The sequence below is a fragment of the Eretmochelys imbricata genome, chromosome 1, assembly GCF_965152235.1.
Source record: "Eretmochelys imbricata isolate rEreImb1 chromosome 1, rEreImb1.hap1, whole genome shotgun sequence".
Classification (NCBI taxonomy): domain Eukaryota; kingdom Metazoa; phylum Chordata; order Testudines; family Cheloniidae; genus Eretmochelys; species Eretmochelys imbricata.
The window spans coordinates 276,313,069-276,335,872 of NC_135572.1; the positions used below are offsets into that span (position 1 = coordinate 276,313,069).

Consider the following 22,804-nt stretch of genomic DNA (forward strand, 5'->3'; position numbering starts at 1 on the left):
CTGTTGCTGGAATGTCTAATGCTCACTTTCACACGTGTGATTGTTTTAGTACAATATGGGACAGATCTCTGGCTGGCGTAAAGTGGTATAGTTCCAGAGACTGCAGTGGAGTTACAATTTACACCAGCTCAAGATCTAGTCCTAGAATATAAATGTGTTGGAAATAAATTTTAAATGCTTGGGATCAGATTCTGCTCTCAGATAAGTATGTGGCACTCCTTAAAGTTAATGGAACCTTTGAAATGTGTCCCATAACAAATTTAAAATGCAGAGGAACTATGTGGTTTTTTTGTGCTGACCACTATCTTCAGTGCAGCTGTATTGTGAAAGCATTAGCTGCCAAAGGAAGGAAATAGTGGACAGATGTTAATTGTGATAGGTTGACATTTTTTCATATTGAGATGAAATTCTTCAATGCTTTCTTCCTTCTCGCCTTAGGGAAAACCAGAATCTAGACAGCAGTGGGTAAAAATTAGTCAGTCTATGGCAATGACCAACCTTCATTTTTCTCAAAATACATGTTGGGTAGGCAGACAGAGTTCCTACCAGCATCTCAACTACTGGTCTTGGTGTCCACCAAACATACAAGAAATCATCATGACTCCATGTAGCAAAATCAATAGACAACAGTGGATTAGATAGCTTGTTTCCTAGCTGCCAGTTCACCATTCTTATGCTGCACTTTTCTGGGGGTGTTAAGAAAGCTAGTGAATGCCTTGCAAGTGTCATTCTGACAAATACCAGTGTTAAAGACCATGAGGCAAAATATAATCTGTCATATCTTTGATCTTACTATAATCATCTTTACAACTAGTTTGTTACCCATACATTCACTTGGTTATTCAATATTAAAAAGCAAAAATTAGCTGTATGGACAATAATAAATTTAATAATCAATTTCAGAATGGCTGCCTACAGGTATCAGCCCCAGAAACTTGTGAGGATAAGGGACGAGGAGCCATTCAAAAAAGCTAAGAACTTAAGTTGAGAAAAAAATGACTCAAGGTGCCAGAAAGTTAAGGTACAAGTGGAGTATAAGGAATGCAGAGCTCATAGTTATCCTCACATTAAACTTTTCATGTGAACAGATTTCAAGAAAAAGAGTTTCAGGAGAACCAAAATGGAATTTGACAGATTCCTAGCTGCCTGCCTGGAAGACTCTTGTTAGTTTCATTTTCTGCCCCTCTGTCCCACTTCAGGATGAAAGTTTTTTCAAAAAATGCGAAATTTTTCTCAGGAGGGGACTTCAATTTTTCAGCCAGCTCCAATCACATTGTTTATTCACCCAAACTGCATGAGTAGTGAAACTCATAAGTGTTCCTACTACTGTAGACACAATAAGAAGCTTGCTGCAGGGACCACCTTTCCTGTGTGTCTTGGATGGAATTTACTCCTGGGCAGAGGGCCAGCACATGATATAGGCACTACTTAAATTCCATTTTGAGAATTGAAGCATTGTGTGTGTATCTTATACTAGGGCACTGCATAGGAATAAATTTCATCCCCAAGGCGTTTTGCAGCTAGGGAATGGAGATATACATGCAATCATTACTGTGGTATGTCTTAACTTGAATGCTGAACTGTGCAACCATGATAGCATCTTAATGTCTGTCACTTTTGGTACAGAATAATTTGTTTAGCACTCCTAATTCAGGCAAATTAATTGGGGTGGGGGTGGCAAATTATATTTTCAATGATGATCTGGTGGCTGGGTCTATAAAGTTAAGACAATATATTAGCCTACTTCACAGATCTCCTTGTAGAAAGGTTACTTACATCTTATGGGGGAATCTTTTTAATATTCTCATGCTCAAAATAACTGAACCATTTTTGCTCAAATTCATCTTCAGATAGAAAAAAATCATGGAAAAATTCAGCTCAAAAAGAGTTTCAGAAAACAAGCAAATTAAAATTGGGCTTGTCACTTACGAGCTCCCGCAAAATCCACACAACTCCTGGTTTCATGTATGTCTTTGATCACAAGAGATGACTGGGAAACTGTCTTCCCCTCCCACTAATATGTGAGAGTTTGATTACCCTCCCTCCCCCCCACATTTGAATGGGACAAAAATCAATCTCAAAAATATTTATGAACTAAACAAAATGAAATTTTGTTTTGGGTCAATAGAAACATTTTGTTTCAATTTTGATTTCAACTTTTTTCAGTCTATTTAGCTGAAAATTTCTAAACAATCATTTTGATCCAGAGAACGGAAATCTTTTATTTTGAAAATACCAAAACATTTCAACAATTTAAACTTTTTTCTCAACACTTTTTTATTTGGGAAATTTGTCTAACTGACCCGGTTTTATGAACAGTTTTGATTTGTGACTAATCAGTATTTTTCAATGAAAAATTACTCGTTTAAAAAAATCTGGACCAACTCTACTGGTCACCTACCTTTCAAAGGTGTTATATATACTATGGACTTGTCTCTGGAGAAGTCTGTCGTGAGGGTACTAAATGCAAATTTAACATGGCACATCGAGATTCATTTCAAGTCTATATAAAGCCTAACTTACACCTTCTTAGATAAACCCTCCCTAAGGTCTAATTCAGGTGCAGTTTTGTATTAAAAACAGAAAGTGGCCTGTTAATCATAAATAGGTAGAGTGGACATCCTGGCCTAGAAGGCAGTTAGAATCCTGATTACTTGTCGCACAAGTTCCTTTCGAATTCAGTCAATATACTTGTATTACTATGACTTTGGGGAACAGTCTTTATAATTTAAGTTCTATCTTAAATAATTAAGGTTGAGTTCTATCTTAAGGCTCCTTTTCTCAGTCACTCATAACTGCCCCAAAGATTCCTTTTGGGCTGAAATTTTCCAAGCTTGGTTTCAGGCAAAAGGCAAATGTTTCTGGAAAGTTTAACTAAAACTTATTCAGCTGTCTGTTATTTAGATACAAAAATACTTTCCCTCTATTTTCCTCCAGTTCAGCAGCTGAGCTTGGTAAATTCCTGAAGCTACAAAATGAACTATCTGTGCACACCAATCAATCTTAAAGTAGGCCGCTAAATTTTAACCTTTTCTTCTGTGCACACTTAACCCCCCATTTCCAAACCTTTGTTATATGTATATTTAAAAAAAAAAAATCTGTATTCAGACATTTACTGCTAGTGATCTATCATGTTAGAGGTTTTTAAGTTCAGCTTTTCTGAGGTACCCTCCTGGGGGAAGGGGGCAAGCGTGGTTTGAAGAGAAAAAAACCTGAACTCTCAAAAAAGTCTAAAAATCTCCCTTTGAGCAGGCAGGAAAGAAAGTGGAATTTCAGTCCTATGGGGTATGTGAAGCAGGGGGTTGGGTTTGGAACTGAACAGGGCAGCGAACCTGATAAGGGAGCCCTGCTGTTGGGCGAGGTACAGCGCCAAGCACCGGGCCCGTGCCCAGCCCGTAACTAGAAGCCAGGTTAGGTGGCTGAGCGCTGCGCTTAGCAGGAGCGATCATCAGCCTCAGCCAAGTCGCTGCATCCGATCCTGGTTGCTTCGCTGCCTCTGGTTTCATGGGCGAGGGCGCTGCCAGAGCCAGCGCGCGGGACGACTGTCCCGCCCCGCGCTGCTAACAGGGCGGGGGGCAGCTTTGCAGGACACAGCCCGTGCGCTGCACAGCTGGGGATCGGGGCCTTACTGGCTAATGGGCCACCGGCTCCGGGCCTCCAGGGGAAAAAAATGACACCTCCCCGTCGGGGAATCGAACCCCGGTCTCCCGCGTGACAGGCGGGGATACTTACCACTATACTAACGAGGAGCTATATAACACCCGCTGCGCGTTCAACCGCTAAATCCTTTTCTACTCACCCCTAGTGGGTGGAGCCCTTAAGTCGTCCCTAGTATCCAACCAAAACTTCCCCAGGAGGCGTTGGGCGCGGCTTCTCGCAAAGCACCACGGGCATTATTGTCCTCCAAGGCCCTTCCTCAGCCCCTTTTCCAGCAGTGCGGAACTACCCTTCCCAGGGGGCCTCGCGCAGCCCCTCGCCGGGCGCGGCCCCGCCCCTGACTCTACCCGCCAGCGCTGCCCCGCCGCCACAGCGAGTTCGAGCCTGAGCCATGGCGGAGTCGGATCCGAGCTCCTTCGCCTCCCCCGCCGACCATCTCACGCAGCACCTCTACCTGCGCTGCCGCGTGGACTTCGGCAGCCGGACGCTGCGGGGCACGGCGGCCCTCACCGTGCGGGCCGGGCGGGACGGGCTGCGGTGCCTGGTAACGGCCCGGCCTGGGGGCTGGGGTCCTGGCGCCGGGCGGGCTGCCCGGGAATGGCGGGGAATGGCATTGCCCCCCCCACCCCCCCCGATGGACGGCGCGGGGCTGGGAGCCTGGGGCGGGGGTTAACCCCCCCGGCTGGGCTGTGAGCGGAGGGTGAGGAGTCCGGGCAGTGCCCGCGCCCTGTGGGGCGGGGCCGCGGGCGGGCTGGATGCGAGAGGGTCCGCGTGTCCATCCCTCTCCCCCGCCCCCACGGCGGGGCCCCTCTGCGGGCAGCGCTTTGCCCCCCGCGCCCCGGTCTCCTGTCCGGCCTGGGCCGCCTCCAGGCGCCGGGCGGGGCCCGCGTTCCCTGGGCGCCCCCGGGGATCGCTCTCGCCGCGCCTGGTGCCTCCGGGACCGATGTGCTCTGGGCCCTTGGGAGGATAACGCTGGCCTCGGGCTGAGAAATCACCGCTAGGTGGGCAGGGCTCTCGATCCCGAGGTGAGACTGAGTGAATGTGCAGCGAGAACCAGGGGGGATAAAAATCAGATTTTTTTTTTTTAAAAAAAAATCAAAAAAAGCGGCTGTTGGGGTTTTTTGTTTAAATCGGATTTTTTGCATAAAAGGCTTTCTGAGGAAAAAGCCTGTCTAAAGGTAGTTTTAATTCAGATACGTTATAGCTCAAAGGTATCTCATTATGGAATAGGGATTATACATTATAATTCTGTAGCGTGAGGCAATATATTCGTGTCATGTTTAAGAAAAGTTGTGCAAATGAGTTCCGTAAAAGAGACCCAATTTAGGAATAGTACCATAGAATAACAACTATATTTTTTGCTCAAACATGAGAAATTCAAGAGTAGTCCAGAAGGAAGACAGGCAGTCCTTAAGAAAGAAGTATATGAAATAAAAAAGTTGACCAACCAAAAAAACCTGCCTGTGCAGACATGTTCCTTTCATCATTTTCAATGCAGCTTCCTCCTGAGAAGGAACACTTCTCATGATGATGTTTCATTCAGGCAGCCAGGCCTTGGATTTCTTTGTTGCGCTGTTTGCATTTTGTACGCATGCTGGTCTTAACCACAGGTAGAGGAACTTCATTAAAATACTCCCAAACTGGGTCTCTTTTGTGGCCTCCTACCATTCTAGGTTTTCTCTTCTTGTGAGCGAATGGTATGGTAGATCTCAAATCAATGAAGGCTACACTCAGAAAGACCTCAAGACTTCTGGAATATGCTGCTCAAACAGTTTAACTTTTGTTTCTGCTGCCTGTCTCTCCCGTCTCACATTTATCTCCAGACTTCTTTTCCTTGTCCAGATCTATTCCGCCCCCAACAATCTTCTATTCCTTGAACTTCTTGAAATTTTGCACTTTTAGAGAGAGGTAAGGGATTGACTGTGTGTACACAAATTTGCAGAGGGACAATAGGGTTGCGGTCTTTTCTATTTTTTTTTATTTACATTTTTGCTGTTAACAAGCATGTTATCTCTGGAGACACAAATCCACAGTTTCAGAACTGCAAAACTAAGCATCTCTGATGGTATCTTCTAGACTGAGCACTGAGTCCCATTGGATAGATAGAAAGATTAACCTAAATAATCTGTACAGAAGCTCCTGGAACCCCATAAAATTGGGTCCCTAATCCATGAACTATTGAAACTCATTTACAAATTTTTTCTTAAACATGACATGAATATATTGTCTCATACTATAGAATTAGAATTTATAATCTCTATTCCGTGATGAGATACATTATAGCTCAAAGGTATCTTAATTAAAACTATCTTTAGATAGGCTTTTTCCTCAAAAAAGCATTTTATCCAAAAAATCTGATTTCTTTTTTTTTAAAATCGGATTTTTAAAATTTAAATTTTTTAAAAAATCATTGATTTTTATCCACTGTGATCAAATTGATTTAAATCACTAGTCAGGAAGACTCAATTTACTTTAAATCAAATCCATCCTGATTGTTGGTGCACATTTTATGCAGTATAAGCCATACACTCATAGGTTAGCATCCCTTAACTAGCATATGATGGCAACCATTATTTCAGGCATTGTCTTTGAGTGCATTAAGAACAAGATAAAGGAAAATGTAGGTCCTAGAATGGAAGGTGAGCTGATGACCTCAATATATGGCTGAGGTGTTTAATGCCTATTTTCTTTCAGTCTTCCCTAAAGAGGTTAATAGTGACCAAATACTCAACATTATTAATATTAACAAGGGGGGAGGGTAAGAAATGCAAGCCAAAACAGGCAAAGAACAGGTTATAGACTATTTAGATAACCTAGGGATGTCTCTAAATCTAGCTTACGGCAAATTGGGGCCCCCCTACCAACATCTCCCCCCCCACATGCCTCCTGCCTTGCCGATCAGTGCCTTCCCTTTCCTCCCAGTGCCTACCGCTTCAATGTGTCTGGAGGTCCTGGGAGGAAGGAAGGAGGGTGCAGCACACTCGGGGAGAGGGTGGAACTGGGTGGAGAAGAAGCGGGGTGGGGGCCTTGGGGCAAAGGATGGAGTGAGGGCGGGACCTGAGCAGAGCTAGGGGAAGCACCCCTCCCCCGCCCCCCAGCAGATAGAAACTCGGTGCCTATGCCCCGGGCCCTGCACCCTCCTAGGGACAGCCCTGGCTTGATGTATTCAAGTCAAAAGGGCCTGATGAAATTAATCCTAGGGTACTTACAGACTAGCAGAAGCCATCTAAGAACCATTAGCAATGATATTTGAGAACTTCTAGAGGACTGGTCACATTCCAGAGGCCTGAAGAAGGGAAAATATAGAATCTATCTTTAAAAAGGGGAACAAAGAGGACCCAGGGAATTATAGGTCAGATACTGGAACAAACTATTAAATCATCAATTTGTAAGTTACCTAGAGGATAATAATGGTATAAGAAATAGCCAGCATAGATTTGTCAAAAACATGTCACGTCAAACCAATCTAATTTTCTTACTTGATAGGGTTACTGGCCTAGTGGATGGGGGAAGCAATAGATGAGCTGTATCTTGATTTTAGTAAGGCTTTTGACACCGTCCCACATGATATTCTCAAAAGCACAGTAGAGAAATGTGGCTTAGATAAAACTACTATAAGGTGGGTGCACAACTGGTGAAAGACCATAGTTAAAGAGTAGTTAACGCTGGATTACTGTCAAAGTGGGAGGGTGTATCCAGTGGGGTTCCACAGGAGTCAGTCCTGGGTCTCATGCTAGTCAATATTTTCATTACTGATTTGGATAAAGAAGTGGATAGTATGCTTATAAAATTTGCAGATGACACCAAGGTGGGAAGGGTTGCAAGCACTTTGAAGGACAGGATTAGAATTCAAAATGATCTTGACAAATTAGAGAACTGGTCTGATATCAACCGGATGAAATTCAGTAAAGATAAGTGCAAAGTACTGCTCTTAAGGTGAAAAAAATCAAATGCCCAACTACAAAATGGGGACTAACTGGCTAGGTGGTAGTACTGCTAGAAATGATCTGGGGGCTTATAGTGGATCACACATTGAATAGGAGTCAGCAATGTGATGCAGTTGAGAAAAAGGCTAATATTCTGGGGTGTATTAAGAGGAGGGTTATATGTAAGTTATGGGAGGTAATTCTGCTCTGCTCTGAACTGATGGGTCCTCCGCTGGGTATGTCTGCACTGAAATGTCTAGCCATATCCATAGTCTTTCAGTCACAGATGTGATGAAATTAAATTAATGCATTCCGGGGGGGGAAAAAAACAGGAACAGCATTAAATGCAGAGCTAAGAAATTGTGCTGTTGACTTCAACAAATCCTTTTCCACTCTAGATTTAACATGGTTACTAGATGTTTGAACTAATTCATTAGGCAGAGACACTTTCAAGAACACCGAGCTGCCCTGGAAAGATATATTTTATTTATGAGTTTAAAGTGTTACTTAGGTATTTTGTAGTCAGCACCTAACATTTGTTTGGTTACAGGCTTTGGATACAAAGGACCTTCAAATATCTAAAGTGGCAGTTAATGGACAGGAAACAAAATTTGCTCTTGGACAAAGACACAGTTTCAAAGGGACACCATTGGAAATCACTCTTCCTTTTGAACTGAGAAGGTATGCGTACCTGTTTGTGTCCTCCTCCTCTTTGTACAGACCTGCTAGGGATAGTCTATCTACAAAAGTGGCATGCTAAAGTATTTACTGAAAAAGTGCCAAGTATTTCAAACAGTCTAGCACTTCCCATAAGTGATCACATTTGTAGTCTGGCTGGTTTGTGCAAGTTTGCTTTTGTTCAGAATTGTGCTGATGAGTTTCTTTTATAGTTAACCCTAACCCTAAGTGTTTTCACTCATCAAGGCCTGAATTCTAGCCCTGATGTGTTTCTGCTGCAAGCTTGGTAAGAAGGGGGACTGCCCAAGATTTTCTGCCAACATCACTAATGCCTAAAGTGGTGTATAGAGTTGCAGTCTTTGTATTCTTTGCTCTTTATAGGGGCCTCTTCTTGCATTCCTGGCAAACCCCAAGTTGCCATTGTAGTCAGTTGGGAATATGAGAATACAAAGAATGCAAGTTCAGCTCATCAATTACAGCTGTGCAAATGCAAAACCCTAAGAATCTGAACTCCTCAGGTTTTGGCAGCTCAGTTGAGAATGAATTAGTTTTCAGAAAGCTTCTTTAAAATGTTAAGTGAAAAAGCCACTGCCAAACAACTGTTGCAATGTCTTTAACAACTGAGACCCTACCATATTTGCTGTGTGATGTACCCAAGCTGAAAGCTGTATTTTGTATATTGCACTTGCCTGGTTTGAATTAGACTGGTTACTGAAATTGTCTGTTTTACGTCATCAAAACTGGCCACTATTTCTAGAAACACAAGTTTGGGTCATGGTAATCACTAGGGGCTGTTGATTTAATTGCAGTTAACTCTCACGATTAACTCAAAAAAATTAATTGTGATTAATCACACTGTTAAGCAATAGACTACCAGTTTAAATGTATTAAGTAATTTTGGATGTTTTTCTTCTTTTTCAAATATATTGATTTCAATTACAACACAGAATACAAAGTGTACAGTGCTCACTTCATATTTTTTATTACAAATATTTGCACTGTTAAAATGATAAACAAAAGAGTATATTTCAATTCACATCATGCAAGTACTGTAGTGCAATCTCTTTATCATGAAAATGCAACTTACAAATGTAGGGTTTTTTGTTACATAACTGCACTCAAACAAAACAATATAAAACTTTATAGAGCCTACAAGTCCACCCAGTTCTACTTCTTGTTCAGCCAATCGGTAAGAGAAACAAGGTTGTTTTTTCTTTTTTTCTTTTTCTTTTTTTCTTTTTCTTTTTTTCTTTTTCAGGAGATAATGCTACCTACTTCTTATTTACAGTGTCACCTGAAAGTGAGAACAGGCATTTGCATGGCACTGTTTTAGGTGGTGTCCCAAGATATTTACGTGCCAGATGCGCTAAAGATTCATATGCCTCTTCATGCTTTGGCCATTGTTCCAGAGAACATGCATCCATGCTGATGACGCTCGTTAAGAAAATAATGTGTTAGTTAAATTAGCGACTGAACTTCTTGGGGGAGAATTGTATGTCTCCTACTCTGTTTTACCCACATTCTGCCATATATTTCATGTTATAGCAGTCTCAAATGATGACCCAGCACACGTTGTTCATTTTAAAAAGAATTTCACTGCAAATTTAACAAAATGCAAAGAACCCACCAATGTGAAATTTCTAAAGATAGCTACAGCACTCCACCCAAAATTTTAGAATCTGAAATGTCTTCCAAAATCTGAGAGGGCTCAGGTATGGAGCATGCTTTCAGAAGTCTTAAAAGAGCAACACTTTGATGAGGAAACTACAGAACCCAAACCACCAAAAAAGGAAATTAGCCTTCTGCTGGTGACATCTGACTCAGATGATGAAAATGAACATGCGTCTGTCCACGCTGCTTTGGATCATTATCAAGCAGAACCCATCATCCACATGGATACATGTCCTCTGGAATAGTGGTTGAAGCATGAAGGGACATATGAATCTTCAGCGCATCTGGCATGTAAATATCTTGCGATGCTGGCTACAACAGTGCCATGCAAAGGCCTGTTCTCCCTTTCAAGTGACATTGTAAACAAGAAGCAGGCAGCATTATCTTCCGCAAACGTAAACAAACTTGTTTGTCTGAGCGATTGGCTGGACATGGACTTGTAGGCTCTAAAGTTTTTTACATTGTTTTATTTTTGAAGGTAGGTTTTTATTGTACGTAATTCTATATTTGTAAGTTGAGCTTTCATGATTGCATCACAGTACTTTTAGTAGGTCAATTAAATACTATTTTTGTCTTTTACAGTGCAAATATTTGTAATTAAAAATAAAGTGAACACTGTATACTTTGTATTCTGTGTTGTAATTGAAATCAATATATTTGAAAATGTAGAAAACATCCAAAAATACTTAAATAAATGGTATTCTATTATTGTTTAACAGTGTGATCCATCACGCAATTAATTTTTTTGACAGCCTTAGTAATCACCTCTCACTCCCTGAGCCAGTGGGTACTGGGCAGATTGTGGAAGTAATGGTCTCATCTTTATTTTTGTGGGTAAAATGGGAGAGAAAGGAGTTGCACAGCAGTGACTCCTTTGGCTAAACATAAACATTATTGATAAGCTTCGAAGGAAGTCTCCTCTGGCTCATACTTCTTGGAAAGCTGGTAGCTGTGGCTTTGGGCTAGACTCTTATAAGAGAAACAAGCAGCTGTCCCAGCCCAGCTGTGCACTTTACAGCACCTATAGAAAGAAATTGGTTTTAGATACAATCTGGTTTGGGTGTGGGTGGTGGGGGTATAACAAAACAGTGATATGGAAGAATGAGCTATAGCTATAAGCAGAAGCATTTAGTTGCATGGTGGGTTTGATTTAAATCAAATTGATGAGGAAGACTGGGTTTTAATCATGGATTTCTAGATAAAAGTGCATTCTGGAATATGCTGCTCAAACAGTTTCACTGTTGTTTCTGCTGCCTGTCACTCCCTTATCACATTTATCTCCAGACTTCTTCTCCTTGTCCAGATCTATTCCGCCCCCACCAATCTTCTGTTCATTGAACTTTTTGAAACTTTGTGCTTTTAGAGAGAAGTAAGGGATTGACTGACTGTGTACACAAATTTGCAGGGGGACAATAGGGTTGAGGTCTGTTGTTTCTCACCTTGATATATGCTTTATTGATTTTAAAACATTTTTGCTGTTAACCAGCATGTTATCTCTGGTGACACAAAGCCACAGTTTGAGAACTGCAAAACTTAGCCTCTCTGATGGTATCTTCTAGACTGAGCACTGAGTCCTGTTTGGTAGATAGAAAGATTAACTTAAATAATCTATATAGAAGCCCCTGGAGCCCCATAAGATTGGGTCCCTAATCCATGGACTATTGGAACTCATTTACAAAACTTTTCTTAAACATGACATGAATATATTTTCTCATATTATAGAATTAGAATTTATAATCCCTATTCCATGATGAGATATCTTTAAGCTATAATGTATCTTAATTAAAATTTATCTTTAGAGAGGCTTTTTCCTCAAAAAGCATTTTATCAAAAAAATCCAATTTAAATAAAATCTGTTTTTTGTTTTTGCTTTTTTTTAAAAATTATTGATTTTTATCCACCCTGCTTAGTCATAACCATGTCTACAATATAATGATTCAAATGAATTTTTGGGTTACTAAATAATAGTAGTCTATTTGTTCTGATAATACTGCAAACTATTTGGCTGATCTATCTAAAATGTTTGACTAGTTGCTTCAACGTCTCTGAGTTTAACTACCATTCATTTTAATTTATTATTAGGGTTGATTTCAAAGAGATTCACATTTGTGAACCTAGGAACTTTCATAAAATGGGGTAATGATCAAGTACTTCAGTATAACCACTAACAGCAGTGATTTTTATTTATTTATTTTTAAAAGCTAGCATGCAGAAATTGTTCTTTGTATCTTAGATCTCTTGTTAGTATATCAGCATTTGCGTTATCCACTGCTCTTTGCCTTCATTGATTATGAACTGTTGAATCATGAGTTCTGAATAAAATTGGGGCATGTCATATTTTCTCTTTAATGGCATTAATCAAATGGGATTGTTCATATGCCAGTCTTTCTTCTTCCACCATTCTTTTGCTTATATTTAGTACTTAGTCTAAATCCAGTCGGGAATGCAGTATTTTTCATTCCGAAGTGCACAAAGCCCACTTTTTTTAAGATAGATGCTGCTTGAATGTGTGATGATACATAACAGGCTTTATTAACTTCTGCCTGGCTCACTACTGTGTTTCCATACTGAAGTGGTAAGTAGCTTTTGATGGTAGGCCATTAAACAGTTGTGGAAACCTTTGTGAGGCTTCTCGAAGGAAAATCCAATTTCTAGCTCCTTTTCGGTTGGGGAGAGGAGAAATTTCTCACTAGAGGATGAAAGAGAACCCCTCCTGGGAGGGTATTAACATTCGAAACCTAATGGGTAGTTGTTGGTACATTTGTATCCTAGCCACAAGCAAAAAGTGGCTTCCGTACACAACTTCATAGCTTCACTTCAGCTGAGACAGTGTTACGAAACTCTCTGTTGTACAATATCTTCTGGAAGACTTTGCCTTACAGTTCACCTCTCTGACACACAGGGCATGTCAGAAAACGCTTACCTGTTTAATTTGTGCAGGGGACAAGATGTGATTGTGGAAAGTTCTTTTGAAACCTCTCCAAAATCTTCAGCTCTCCAGTGGCTTACTCCAGAACAGACTTCGGGGAAGAAACATCCATTTCTCTTCAGCCAATGTCAGGTTAGGAGGATTTTCTGAAATTAGATGTTGTCTAGATACCTTAATAATCCTTCATAGTTTAAAAAAGGGCAACAGAGGGGAAGACACAAATTGTAGGTTTATTTAGTATAGGCTCTAAGTACTTTGTTCCTAGATGTTCGTTATCTAAAGGGTAGTAAGTGAAAGTACAGCAGTCCACAATTTTTAGTTATTGCCAAAGGCCAAGGATAAAACAGTATGCAAATGGTGGCATTTATTAGTGCTGAGGCTATAAAACTTAATAATTGCAAACTTACTGTCATATTTCCAAACTATTTTCATTATTCAGTTCTTGCAATCAGTACATGATGGCGGTTAACTTTTTTCCTATAGCATTGTCTTCTAGGAAGTTTTTAGCTATGAAAACTAGCATAGACCATCAAAAAGTAGGAAGTATGGATTCCTATTACAGTTAAACAAGCTACCCCTGAAGAGTGTAAACAGTGGAAGAAGTGTGCTTTAAAATATTGGGGTGGGGGGTCAAACCTTCTTATACAGAGAGCTATAGTCCAGGGGAACAGATTTAACTGAAAGCTAGAATGGTAGAACCACACACTTACAGCAGGAGGATGATCTCAAGATACACATCTGAGAACCATCCTATAGAACTCGTGGTAGAATTTGGCCCTTGGATAATAAAACTAAAATAGCACAAAACCGTTCACCCCGGAACAGTTTACAACACTTGTATTATTTTGGCTTTGAACCTTTGCAATTTGAACCTTTGCAATTAAAATAGCTAGTCAGTTAAAAGCTTTACACTTTTATCACCTGATGGGCAGCCTCTAGTAAGGGATGTGGAAATAGCATGAGAATTCAATCTGTAGGTATATTGGCAGGCAAAGATTTCTTTGGGGGATTTCATATACAGACTGCAGAATATGGCCTATTATGAAACCACCGAATGGGGATTTACCTTACTATATGTCTGTAACAACTAAGTACTTTTTTACTGTACATACGTCTTTAACAACTAAGTCTTCAAGATCCATGTTTCAATTTTTTAAACATCTCAAACTAGCTCTAAAGTGGCACTGGTTCTTGCTCACATGCTCAGGGTCTAACTGGTTGTTATATGTGGGATTAGGAAGGAGTTTTCCCCTGGATCAGATTGGCAGTGATTTTGGGCTTTTTCACGTTCCTCTGCAGCATGTTGGTATGGTCACTTATCAGGATTATCTGGAAGATCTCATTTAATCATTTCTCTTGCTATTTTGGGGGTATTGGGCACTGGTGCACCTCGATTACTTGTATGCTCTGCCTGTTGCATGAAATAGTCTAGTCTCCTGTGGGCTGTAATACTTTGGTCTAATTTTTGGTGATTGGGTTCACTGTGTGGGTCTTGGGTCATGGTAGTGCTGCAGGTCAGATTAGATGATCTGGTGGTTCCCTCTGGCCTTAAATTATAAAACTGAGAAATTGTGCTTCCCTTCTTTGTCATTGAGAGTTTTTTCTGTAATGCTGAAGATGCATTAATAGCATATGTGTAGTTCAAAACATACTCCTTTCCCAGTATGTCCTTCCGTATCACTTGATGCTTCTGCAGTTGCAGTGAAAGTTGCCCTATACCTAGAAACATTTGCTAGACAGGCTTCCTTTTCTGTATGGGAAAGGAGCAGAACTGGCCCTTGAGGAAGGAACTTTTAACAGCAGTCTGATATACAATGTTACAATTTTGCTGGTGATATTACATTGCCCTTCTGTTTGGCGCCTATTCTTCTGTCACTGTACACCATATGTTTGTGTAATGTAATGCAAAAGCTGCATATAAGAAATATCTGTAATTTGTCTTTTTCCAGGCTATCCACTGCAGAGCCATCCTTCCTTGCCAGGACACACCTTCTGTGAAACTAACCTACTATGCAGAGGTAGATGAACACAAATCATGCATATCTGAATGAAGAGCACAACTAGAGTGAGAGAGCCTCTTCTAGCTGGCAGGTTTTTCTGTGAACAAGACTGCTTGCAAGAAATTTATTAGAGCATTCAGATTTCACTGCCAGATAGCAACTTGCTTATGTAAATTTTCACACTACCCTGCAATTAAAATAGTTAGTCAATTAAAAGCTTTACACTTTTATCACCTGATGGGCAGCCTCTAGTAAGGGATGTGGAAATAGTGTGAGAATTCAGTCTGTAGGTATATTGGCAGGCAGAGATTTCTTTGGGGGATTTCATATACAGACTGCAGAATATGGCCTATTATGAAACCACCGAATCGGGATTTACCTTACTATAACTCAGAACTGCCTGTCTACCTGGTGGCATTTCTCTAACTTGTAAGGGGAAGGGATGTCCCTCCTGGGGCACAAGCGGTGCTGTGCTGAACCCCCCTCATATGAAAAGTAGACCATGTTGTTCAGATCAGTGGAGGCCCTTGTTGGTGTGCAGAGTAATCTGTTGAGGCTGCAGTGGGAGCACAGGTTTTCAAAGACCACAAATCAGCAGTCATTTTACCTGAAGTTGAGTTGGGGAAGGTGAGGATGCTGCAGCCACAGAGATTTCATTTTATGTGAGATGTTGAAAAGGGGCTCTTTGCTCTCAAACCATCTGGGGAACTCTGAATATGGAGATCAAGCTACATATTTTGTTCATACACAGAAACCTATCATAAGTCTGCTTACTCCCTAGGACAGTGGTTTTCAAACTTTTTTTTTTCTGGTAACCCAGTTGAAGAATATTGTTGATGCCTGCGACCTGACGGAGCTGGGGATGAGGAGTTTGGAGTGTGGGAGGGGCTCAGGGCTGGGGCAGAGGATTGAGGAGCCAGGGGTGAGGGTTGTGGGGTGGGGCTGGGAATGAGGGGTTCAGGGTGTGGGGAGGGGGTTCTGGGCTGGAGCAGGGAGTTGGGGTGTGGGAGGGGGTCAGGGTTCTGGGCTGGGGGTGCAGGCTCTGGGGTGGGGCTGGGGGTGAGTTTGGGGGTGCAGAAAGGGGCTTTGGGGTGGGGTGCAGAAAGGGGATTGGGGTACAGGCTTATCTCCGGTGGCTCCCGGTCAACAGTGCAGCTGGGGTACAGAGGCAGGCTTCCTGTCTGTCCTCGGACCACACTTCACCCCAGAAGCTGCCAGCAGCAGGTCTAGCTCCTAGACGGAGGCGTGCAAGCGGCTCTGCACATCTCTCGCCCGCAGGCACCGCTCCTAGCCAATGGGGGTGCAGAGCCAGTGCTCGGGGCAGGGGCAGCATGTGGAGCCCCGTGGGGGGAACCCTCACCTAGGAGCTGGACCTGAGGGAGACATTGGGGGAGATTCTGAAAGTTTACTGAATAAATGTGGCCATGCAGGCTTCCTAATCTTTTTCTAAGCAATAATTTTGCCTGCAGAAAGAGCACTTATCTGGCATTTGTACACACAGCATTCCATCTTGAATCTTAGTTGACTTTATAGATAAACTTCCCTTTGGTTTTCCATGAGAGCCTCTTGATTTAGGTAGACAGCTGAACAATGTGGGAACAGTTCTGTGGCCTGGTCGAGCACATTGGGCCTTTCACCAGTTTATGGAAGCCACATTTGCAGAATCCACTGATCTTTTATGATGACTGTGGCCCTAAATATTGGATGGGTGATGGCAATAGAGATTCAGTCCCAAAAAATATTGAATGCTTATAAACTGCATCAGTGACGTGTCAAACTCTCTCTAAAAGGAATGAAGAGGTAGTAGGGACTTTTTAAAATAAACACAATTATGAAGTCTTCACAGCCTTACAAATCCTGCGCAATAAGGAAGGTTTGACCTGTGGTACAGACTGATTGCTGAGTAATTCTAAACTAAAAATGTGGAAATGTTTCAAAATATGGGAATGTTTAAAGCTATAGAGTCAACTTAAAGTCACATTGTGAAAAATCTATTTACAAATAATGCCTAAGATTACCATAGCTGAAAAGTTGAAATAAAAATAATTTCCTCTGTTGATTTCAGCTTGTTTACTTGTGCATTTGACAGCACTCTGTGTACAGTTTTTCAATCTTACCCTGTATATTCAGTCATTTCCCTCTATTCATGTATATTTTTATTTTCACACAGCAACAGGCGGGAGATTATTCAAATCAGGAAAATCTGATTGTAATACCACAAAACTTGGCATGGAGGAGATATTTGAAACTACTCTTAACTCATCTTATGGAGGGGTTAAATTTTCAGTTAACTGTCCCTTAAATTCATTAATATTTTTTTTTTTTTTTTTTAAGTCAACATATGAACAAAATGGTCTTGGTGTGCTGGTAGTGGTGGTTTTTTTTTTCCCCCCTTTTTCTCCTTTTTGAGATAGTAAAAGCTGGGAATCCATTGAGACAGTGAGTTGGGAATCTAAAAAGGAGAAAGAAACATGCATCATCTAAAGCAACACTTCTGGCTGATAAAGCATTGCTGGTTTTAGAGGGAGGCCAAACTGTCTATTTCTACTTGACGTGAGATTCTAGTTGTGGCAGAGATCAAAGGGGGAGAGAAGCTAAATGTAAAATATTAGCTCCCACTACACTTAGGTTATGCTACTTGCTGTAGCAGTTTTGAGCATGTGGTATAATGTTTGAGGGTGGCTAATGCTGTCCAAAGATGACTGATACCATCTCAATTGTGCTGACTTAAACTCCCTCATAATTCAATATTTCCTCTGTCATTATTTAGGTGTCTGTTCCTAAAGAACTTGTGGCTCTCATGAGTGCCAATCGTGATGGAGAGATGCCAGACCCAGAAGACTGCAATAGGAAGATATATCGTTTCAGTCAAAAGGTAAGACCCATAGTCTTTGTAAATCAAAACTAGGAAACTCTATGAAGCCAGGCACAGATTTGTATTAATTTAAAGTATTGTGTGCATGAAACCTATGCAAGTACAGATTTGTGTGTGCGCTGTAATTTGTCCTCTTTAGGCTCATGGAAACTTTACTGCACATGTGAACAAGATGAGATTTGTTTTATTTTTTTTTAAAAAGCAACAGATTCCATAAAACAAATTCTAGTCTGATCATTGGCCCTAAGAAGTAGGCTTGCCAAACTTGTCTAAATATTTTCCCTAGCATTTACTTCCTTGGTCATGAGGGTAAGAGGTTGATCTTCATTGCACCTTTTTTTCTTTTTTAAGAAAGTTCATGTTCTGTTATCCACTGAGATCTGAAACTTTAAACCATTGGCGACATACCAACCTGCAGTTTAAAGACCTGTTAGAACACAAATAAATGGATTTGAGCATCTGTTCTTGAGTCCTTTGCAGTGAACATGTAAAACACCCACCCCAAAATCATGTGGTGATGTGATCCTTTCAATAGGTAACCATATGATCACAAATTATTTATTTAATGACAATTATAATTAGTTTGATAATAAATGAAGGATATAATCACAACATGGGAGGTTTTCCACAAGAAGAGAAACAAGAATTACAGCAGTTCATTTTGATCCCAAATACGGAAATTAACTTTGTTTCTGTGGTTGTCTTCTATATTCTTAAATCCCCTTCCTGCCAATGTGGTGGTTTATGAAGCCCGTGTGTAGACTAATCTCTCTGGTGTTGCTCAATGTACAAGATACCATACACTGAACAAAACACCTCTCTGAGGCTCCCTGGTGTATCTGGTATAACTTCAAACTGCTATGTTCCCATGAAACAGTGACACTTAAAAATGAATTGTTACAACAGTAAAGTATCCTAGCATGTCACTAACATGAATTAATGCGAATGTGCAATCAGACTTTGCAAGAAATTGTAGTAAATTTGGTATTTGTCAATATTGAATAGTGCATATTCCGTTTCAGAGACAGTATTCTTAGGTATGAATGTGGAAGAGGCAGGCGATTTAGGCTTGAAAAACTGAGGGAAGGTGTTTGCATCTTTTTGGAGTGGCTAGTTTGGGAAGGAGGAGCGTCCTGGAGAAGACCTACAGGAAGAAAGGGGAGGCTGGAAGAGTTTTCATATTGGAATCTGGAAGGAGAATGTTGACCCTTCCTATGAGGATAAGAGCCCCATGGTATGGTGGGGGATTTGTGCTGGTGTCTTTTGCAACCCTTTTTTTTTTTTTGAGATACTTTTGTTTCAGCAACTGTCCCATCTTCGCAGCTACTGCAGTGTAGTTTTCAAAATGACCACACTGCCATACCCTGAACTGTGGAAGCCTGAAGTTTTTATATACTCCGAGGGAAATTGTGCCTTAACAATTCTGCACATAATATTTTAAAATTCTGTACATTTTGTCAAATTGACACAATATAATCATTCCAGTTTCAATTTATTTTGGTAATTTATTTCAAAATACTTGTCAGCAAATTTGTCTGTAACAACACAGACGACAAAACAGATTCAGAAACTGCTGACCCCTAACCTCTCCCATTCAGTTAAGCACATCTCACATTCAGTTAGGCCCCTGTCCCAGTGTGTCCCTACACCTTCCGTCCTCCCTGCACCCTCCCTCAACCACCCCTTACCCCATCCCCATGTGTCCTTGCACCCCCCCCATGTGGCACTGGCTCAGTGCTGTCACCCCACTAGCTCCTGTGCCCCTACCCAAGTCTGTCCTCTCCAGATCCTGTGTCTCTCACTCCCAGACAGGGTGCTGTGAGAAAGCAGCCTCTCCCTCTCTGCACCCGGCTGCTCCGGCCCTGCACCCTCTCCTGGAACCACAGCAGCCCCTGGTGGGTGAAAGATGTAATTGCAGTGATTTGCTGGCAGAATTTATTTTCCGAGGAGGAGGAAAAAATCTGCAGGTGACATGTATGCACAGTGGTGCAGAATTTCCCCAGGAGTACTGTGCAAGAGAGTGGTCGTGAGGGTTAGGATTCCTTAGTTGCCTGTGGTACTGACCAAAGGAGGGAAGTCAAGGCAGGAAGAAATGGTGTTTTGTTAAACTGGGATTGAGATGCTTAATTGCAATACTATTGCTTTCAAGAGCCCGATGCCAGGTATGATATAAGCATGCTCCCCGAAGATAACATAGGACACACTGATCTCTCCTAAAGATAAGGTCAGGATGCCAGGGTGATGGATAGAAATGTTTTGATCAAACCAGCATGTACAAGATAAAGGGTGGTAACTAACCAAGTCAGAGGGGCAATTAGTAACTTGTTTGTGTATAAACTTTTTTCCAGTTTATAAAAGAGGGGTTGTAGAGGAGTTGTCTTTGTCCAGCCAAAGGGGGAATGGAAAGTCCCACCATTCATTGAGCTGAGTCCAGTGCAACAGGCATACATGTGGTAGTGTAACTGTAGACTTTGATCTGGGAATCTAGGACCGTGGTTTGACAATAAACCTGGCTGAGAGCCTTTGCTATGGAACCAAGTCTGTGGTCTTTTTGGGCTGTTCGATCGAGCTCTGCTGGGCCAGCAATCTGCGCACAACTGGCACAGCACACAGAAAAAACACACACACACACAGCCGATAACTGGCAACACGCTCTTGATCTACTTCTTTGGGCTGGGGTTGAAGATTAAGAAGTCTACAAGTAGGTCTGTCACAAACCAATCATTCTCTTTTGAGTTTGGGGCACAATTGTCTCTTGTCCTAACAGGATCCCTCGATGGCCCACAAAAGCAAATGGAACCAGGGTATTTATAGAAAGCCAGGAGGGAAGATGTGACACTTCTGTAACGCACATCAAAGGTTCCCAGGGTGGCTTTTGTATACTGCGAAGCAAGGAGATTCTTTTCCCATAGAATCAGGCAGGCACAGACAATACTGAAGGGGTTTATTCACAGTAGTGGGAAGACTGATAAACAGCTTCAAAAGTGTGGGATTGCAGTGACCAGTTATACCTTTTTCTTATCACTTCTTGTTCTTCCAGAGACAAACATTGTTTCAGAGACAGAGAAAGCACTTAACAGGATACTGACAGAAACAGAACGTACACATCAAAACTATTTTGATTACATAGTTTATCTATAACTGCCAGTTGGTTCCTTAACAATAGAATCATAGAATATCAGGGTTGGAAGGGACCTCAGGAGGTCATCTAGTCCAACCCCCTGCTTAAAACAGGACCAGTCCCCAACTAAATCATCCCAGCCAGGGCTTTGTCAAGCCTGACCTTGAAAACCATTAAGGAAGGAGAATCCACCAGCTCCCTAGGTAACCCATTCCGGTGCTTCACCACCCTCCTGGTGAAAAAGTTTTTCCTAATATCCAACCTAAACCTCCCCCACTGCAACTTGAGACCATTACTCCTTGTTCTGTCATCAGCTACCACTGAGAACAGTCTAGAACCATCCTCTTTGGAACCCCCCTTCAGATAGTTGAAAGCAGCTATCAAATCCCCCCTCATTCTTCTTTTCTGCAGACTAAACAATCCCAGTTTCGTCAGCCTCTCCTCATAAGTCCTGTGCTCCAGCCCCCTAATCATTTTTGTTGCCCTCCACTGGACGTTTTCCAATTTTTCCACATTCTTCTTGTGGTGTGGGGCCCAAAACTGGACACGGTACTCTAGGTGAGGCCTCACCAATGTCAAATAGAGGGGGACGATCACGTCCCTCGATCTGCTCGCTATGCCCCTACTTATACATCCCAAAATGCCATTGGCCTTCTTGGCAACAAGGGCACACTGTTGACTCATATCCAGCTTCTCATTCACTGTAACCCCTAGGTCCTTTTCTGCAGAACTGCTGCCTAGCCGTTCAGTCCCTACTCTGTAGCGGTGCATGGGATTCTTCCGTCCCAAGTGTAGGACTCTGCACTTGTCCTTGTTGGACCTCATCAGATTTCTTTTGGCCCAATCCTCTGATTTGTCTAGGTCCCTCTGTATCCTATCCCTACCCTCCAGCGTATCTACCTCTCCTCCCAGTTTAGTGTCATCTGCAAACTTGCTGAGGGTGCAGTCCACGTCATCCTCTGGATCATTAATGAAGATATTGAACAAAACTGGCCCCAGGACTGACCCGTGGGGCACTCCGCTCGATGCCAGCTAGACATGGAGCTGTTGATCACTACCCGTTCAGCCCGACATTCTAGCCAGCTATCTATCCACTTCATAGTCCATTCATCCAGCCCGTATTTCTTTAACTTACTGGCAAGAATACTGTGGGAGACTGTGTCAAAAGCTTTGCTAAAGTCAAGAAACCACACATCCACTGCTTTCCTCTCATCCACAGAGCCAGTTATCTCATCATAGAGGGCAATTAGATTAGTCAGGCATGACTTGCCCTTGATGAATCCATGCTGACTGTTCCTGATCACTTTCCTCTCCTCTAAGTGCTTCAGAATTGATTCCTTGAGGACCTGCTCCATGATTTTTCCAGGGACTGAGGTGAAGCTGACTGGCCTGTAGGTCCCAGGATCCTCCTTCTTCCCTTTTTTAAAGATGGGCACTACATTAGCCTTTTTCTAGTTGTCTGGGACTTCCCCCAATCGCCATGATTTTTCAAAGATAATAGCTAATGGCTCTGCAATCACATCTGCCAACTCCTTTTATAACTCTCGGATGCAGCACATCCAGCCCCATGGACTTGTGCACGTTCAGCTTTTCCAAATAGTCTCGAACCACTTCTTTCTCCACAGAGGGCTGGTCACCTCCTCCCCATGCTGTGCTGCCTAGTGCAGCAGTCTGGGAGCTGACCTTGTTCGTGAAGACAGAGGCAAAAAAAGCATTGAGTAAATTAGCTTTTTCCACATTCTCTGTCACTAGGTTGCCTCCCCTCATTCAGTAAGGGGCCCACATTTTCCTTGGCTTTCTTCTTGTTGCTGACATACCTGAAGAAACCCTTCTTGTTACTATCACTGGCTGATAAATCTGTTACCCCACATCAGGCAGAAGAAAAACAAGGTCCATGGGCTAATGCCAGGCAGAAGGTTTTGAAGAATATGAATTTACAACTATGCT

General features: G+C 42.0%; 1 protein-coding gene and 1 non-coding gene across 2 annotated transcripts in view; one reads left to right on the top strand and one right to left on the bottom strand.

Annotated features, from left to right (window-relative positions):
- Window positions 1-3,677: 3,677 nt before the first annotated feature.
- Window positions 3,678-3,749, bottom strand: TRNAD-GUC (transfer RNA aspartic acid (anticodon GUC)). Its single transcript has one exon. It is a non-coding gene; the product is annotated as a tRNA-Asp (tRNA).
- Window positions 3,750-4,010: 261 nt separating this feature from the next.
- The window catches only part of LTA4H (leukotriene A4 hydrolase), a 30,955-nt gene continuing 12,161 nt past the window's right edge, over window positions 4,011-22,804 (top strand). Inside the window, exons 1-5 of the mRNA XM_077832009.1 lie at window positions 4,011-4,201; window positions 8,134-8,264; window positions 12,873-12,993; window positions 14,811-14,879; window positions 17,632-17,736. Coding sequence (XP_077688135.1) covers window positions 4,049-4,201; window positions 8,134-8,264; window positions 12,873-12,993; window positions 14,811-14,879; window positions 17,632-17,736 — 579 coding nt within the window. The 5' untranslated portion in view covers window positions 4,011-4,048. The remainder of the gene's footprint in view (window positions 4,202-8,133; window positions 8,265-12,872; window positions 12,994-14,810; window positions 14,880-17,631; window positions 17,737-22,804) is intronic.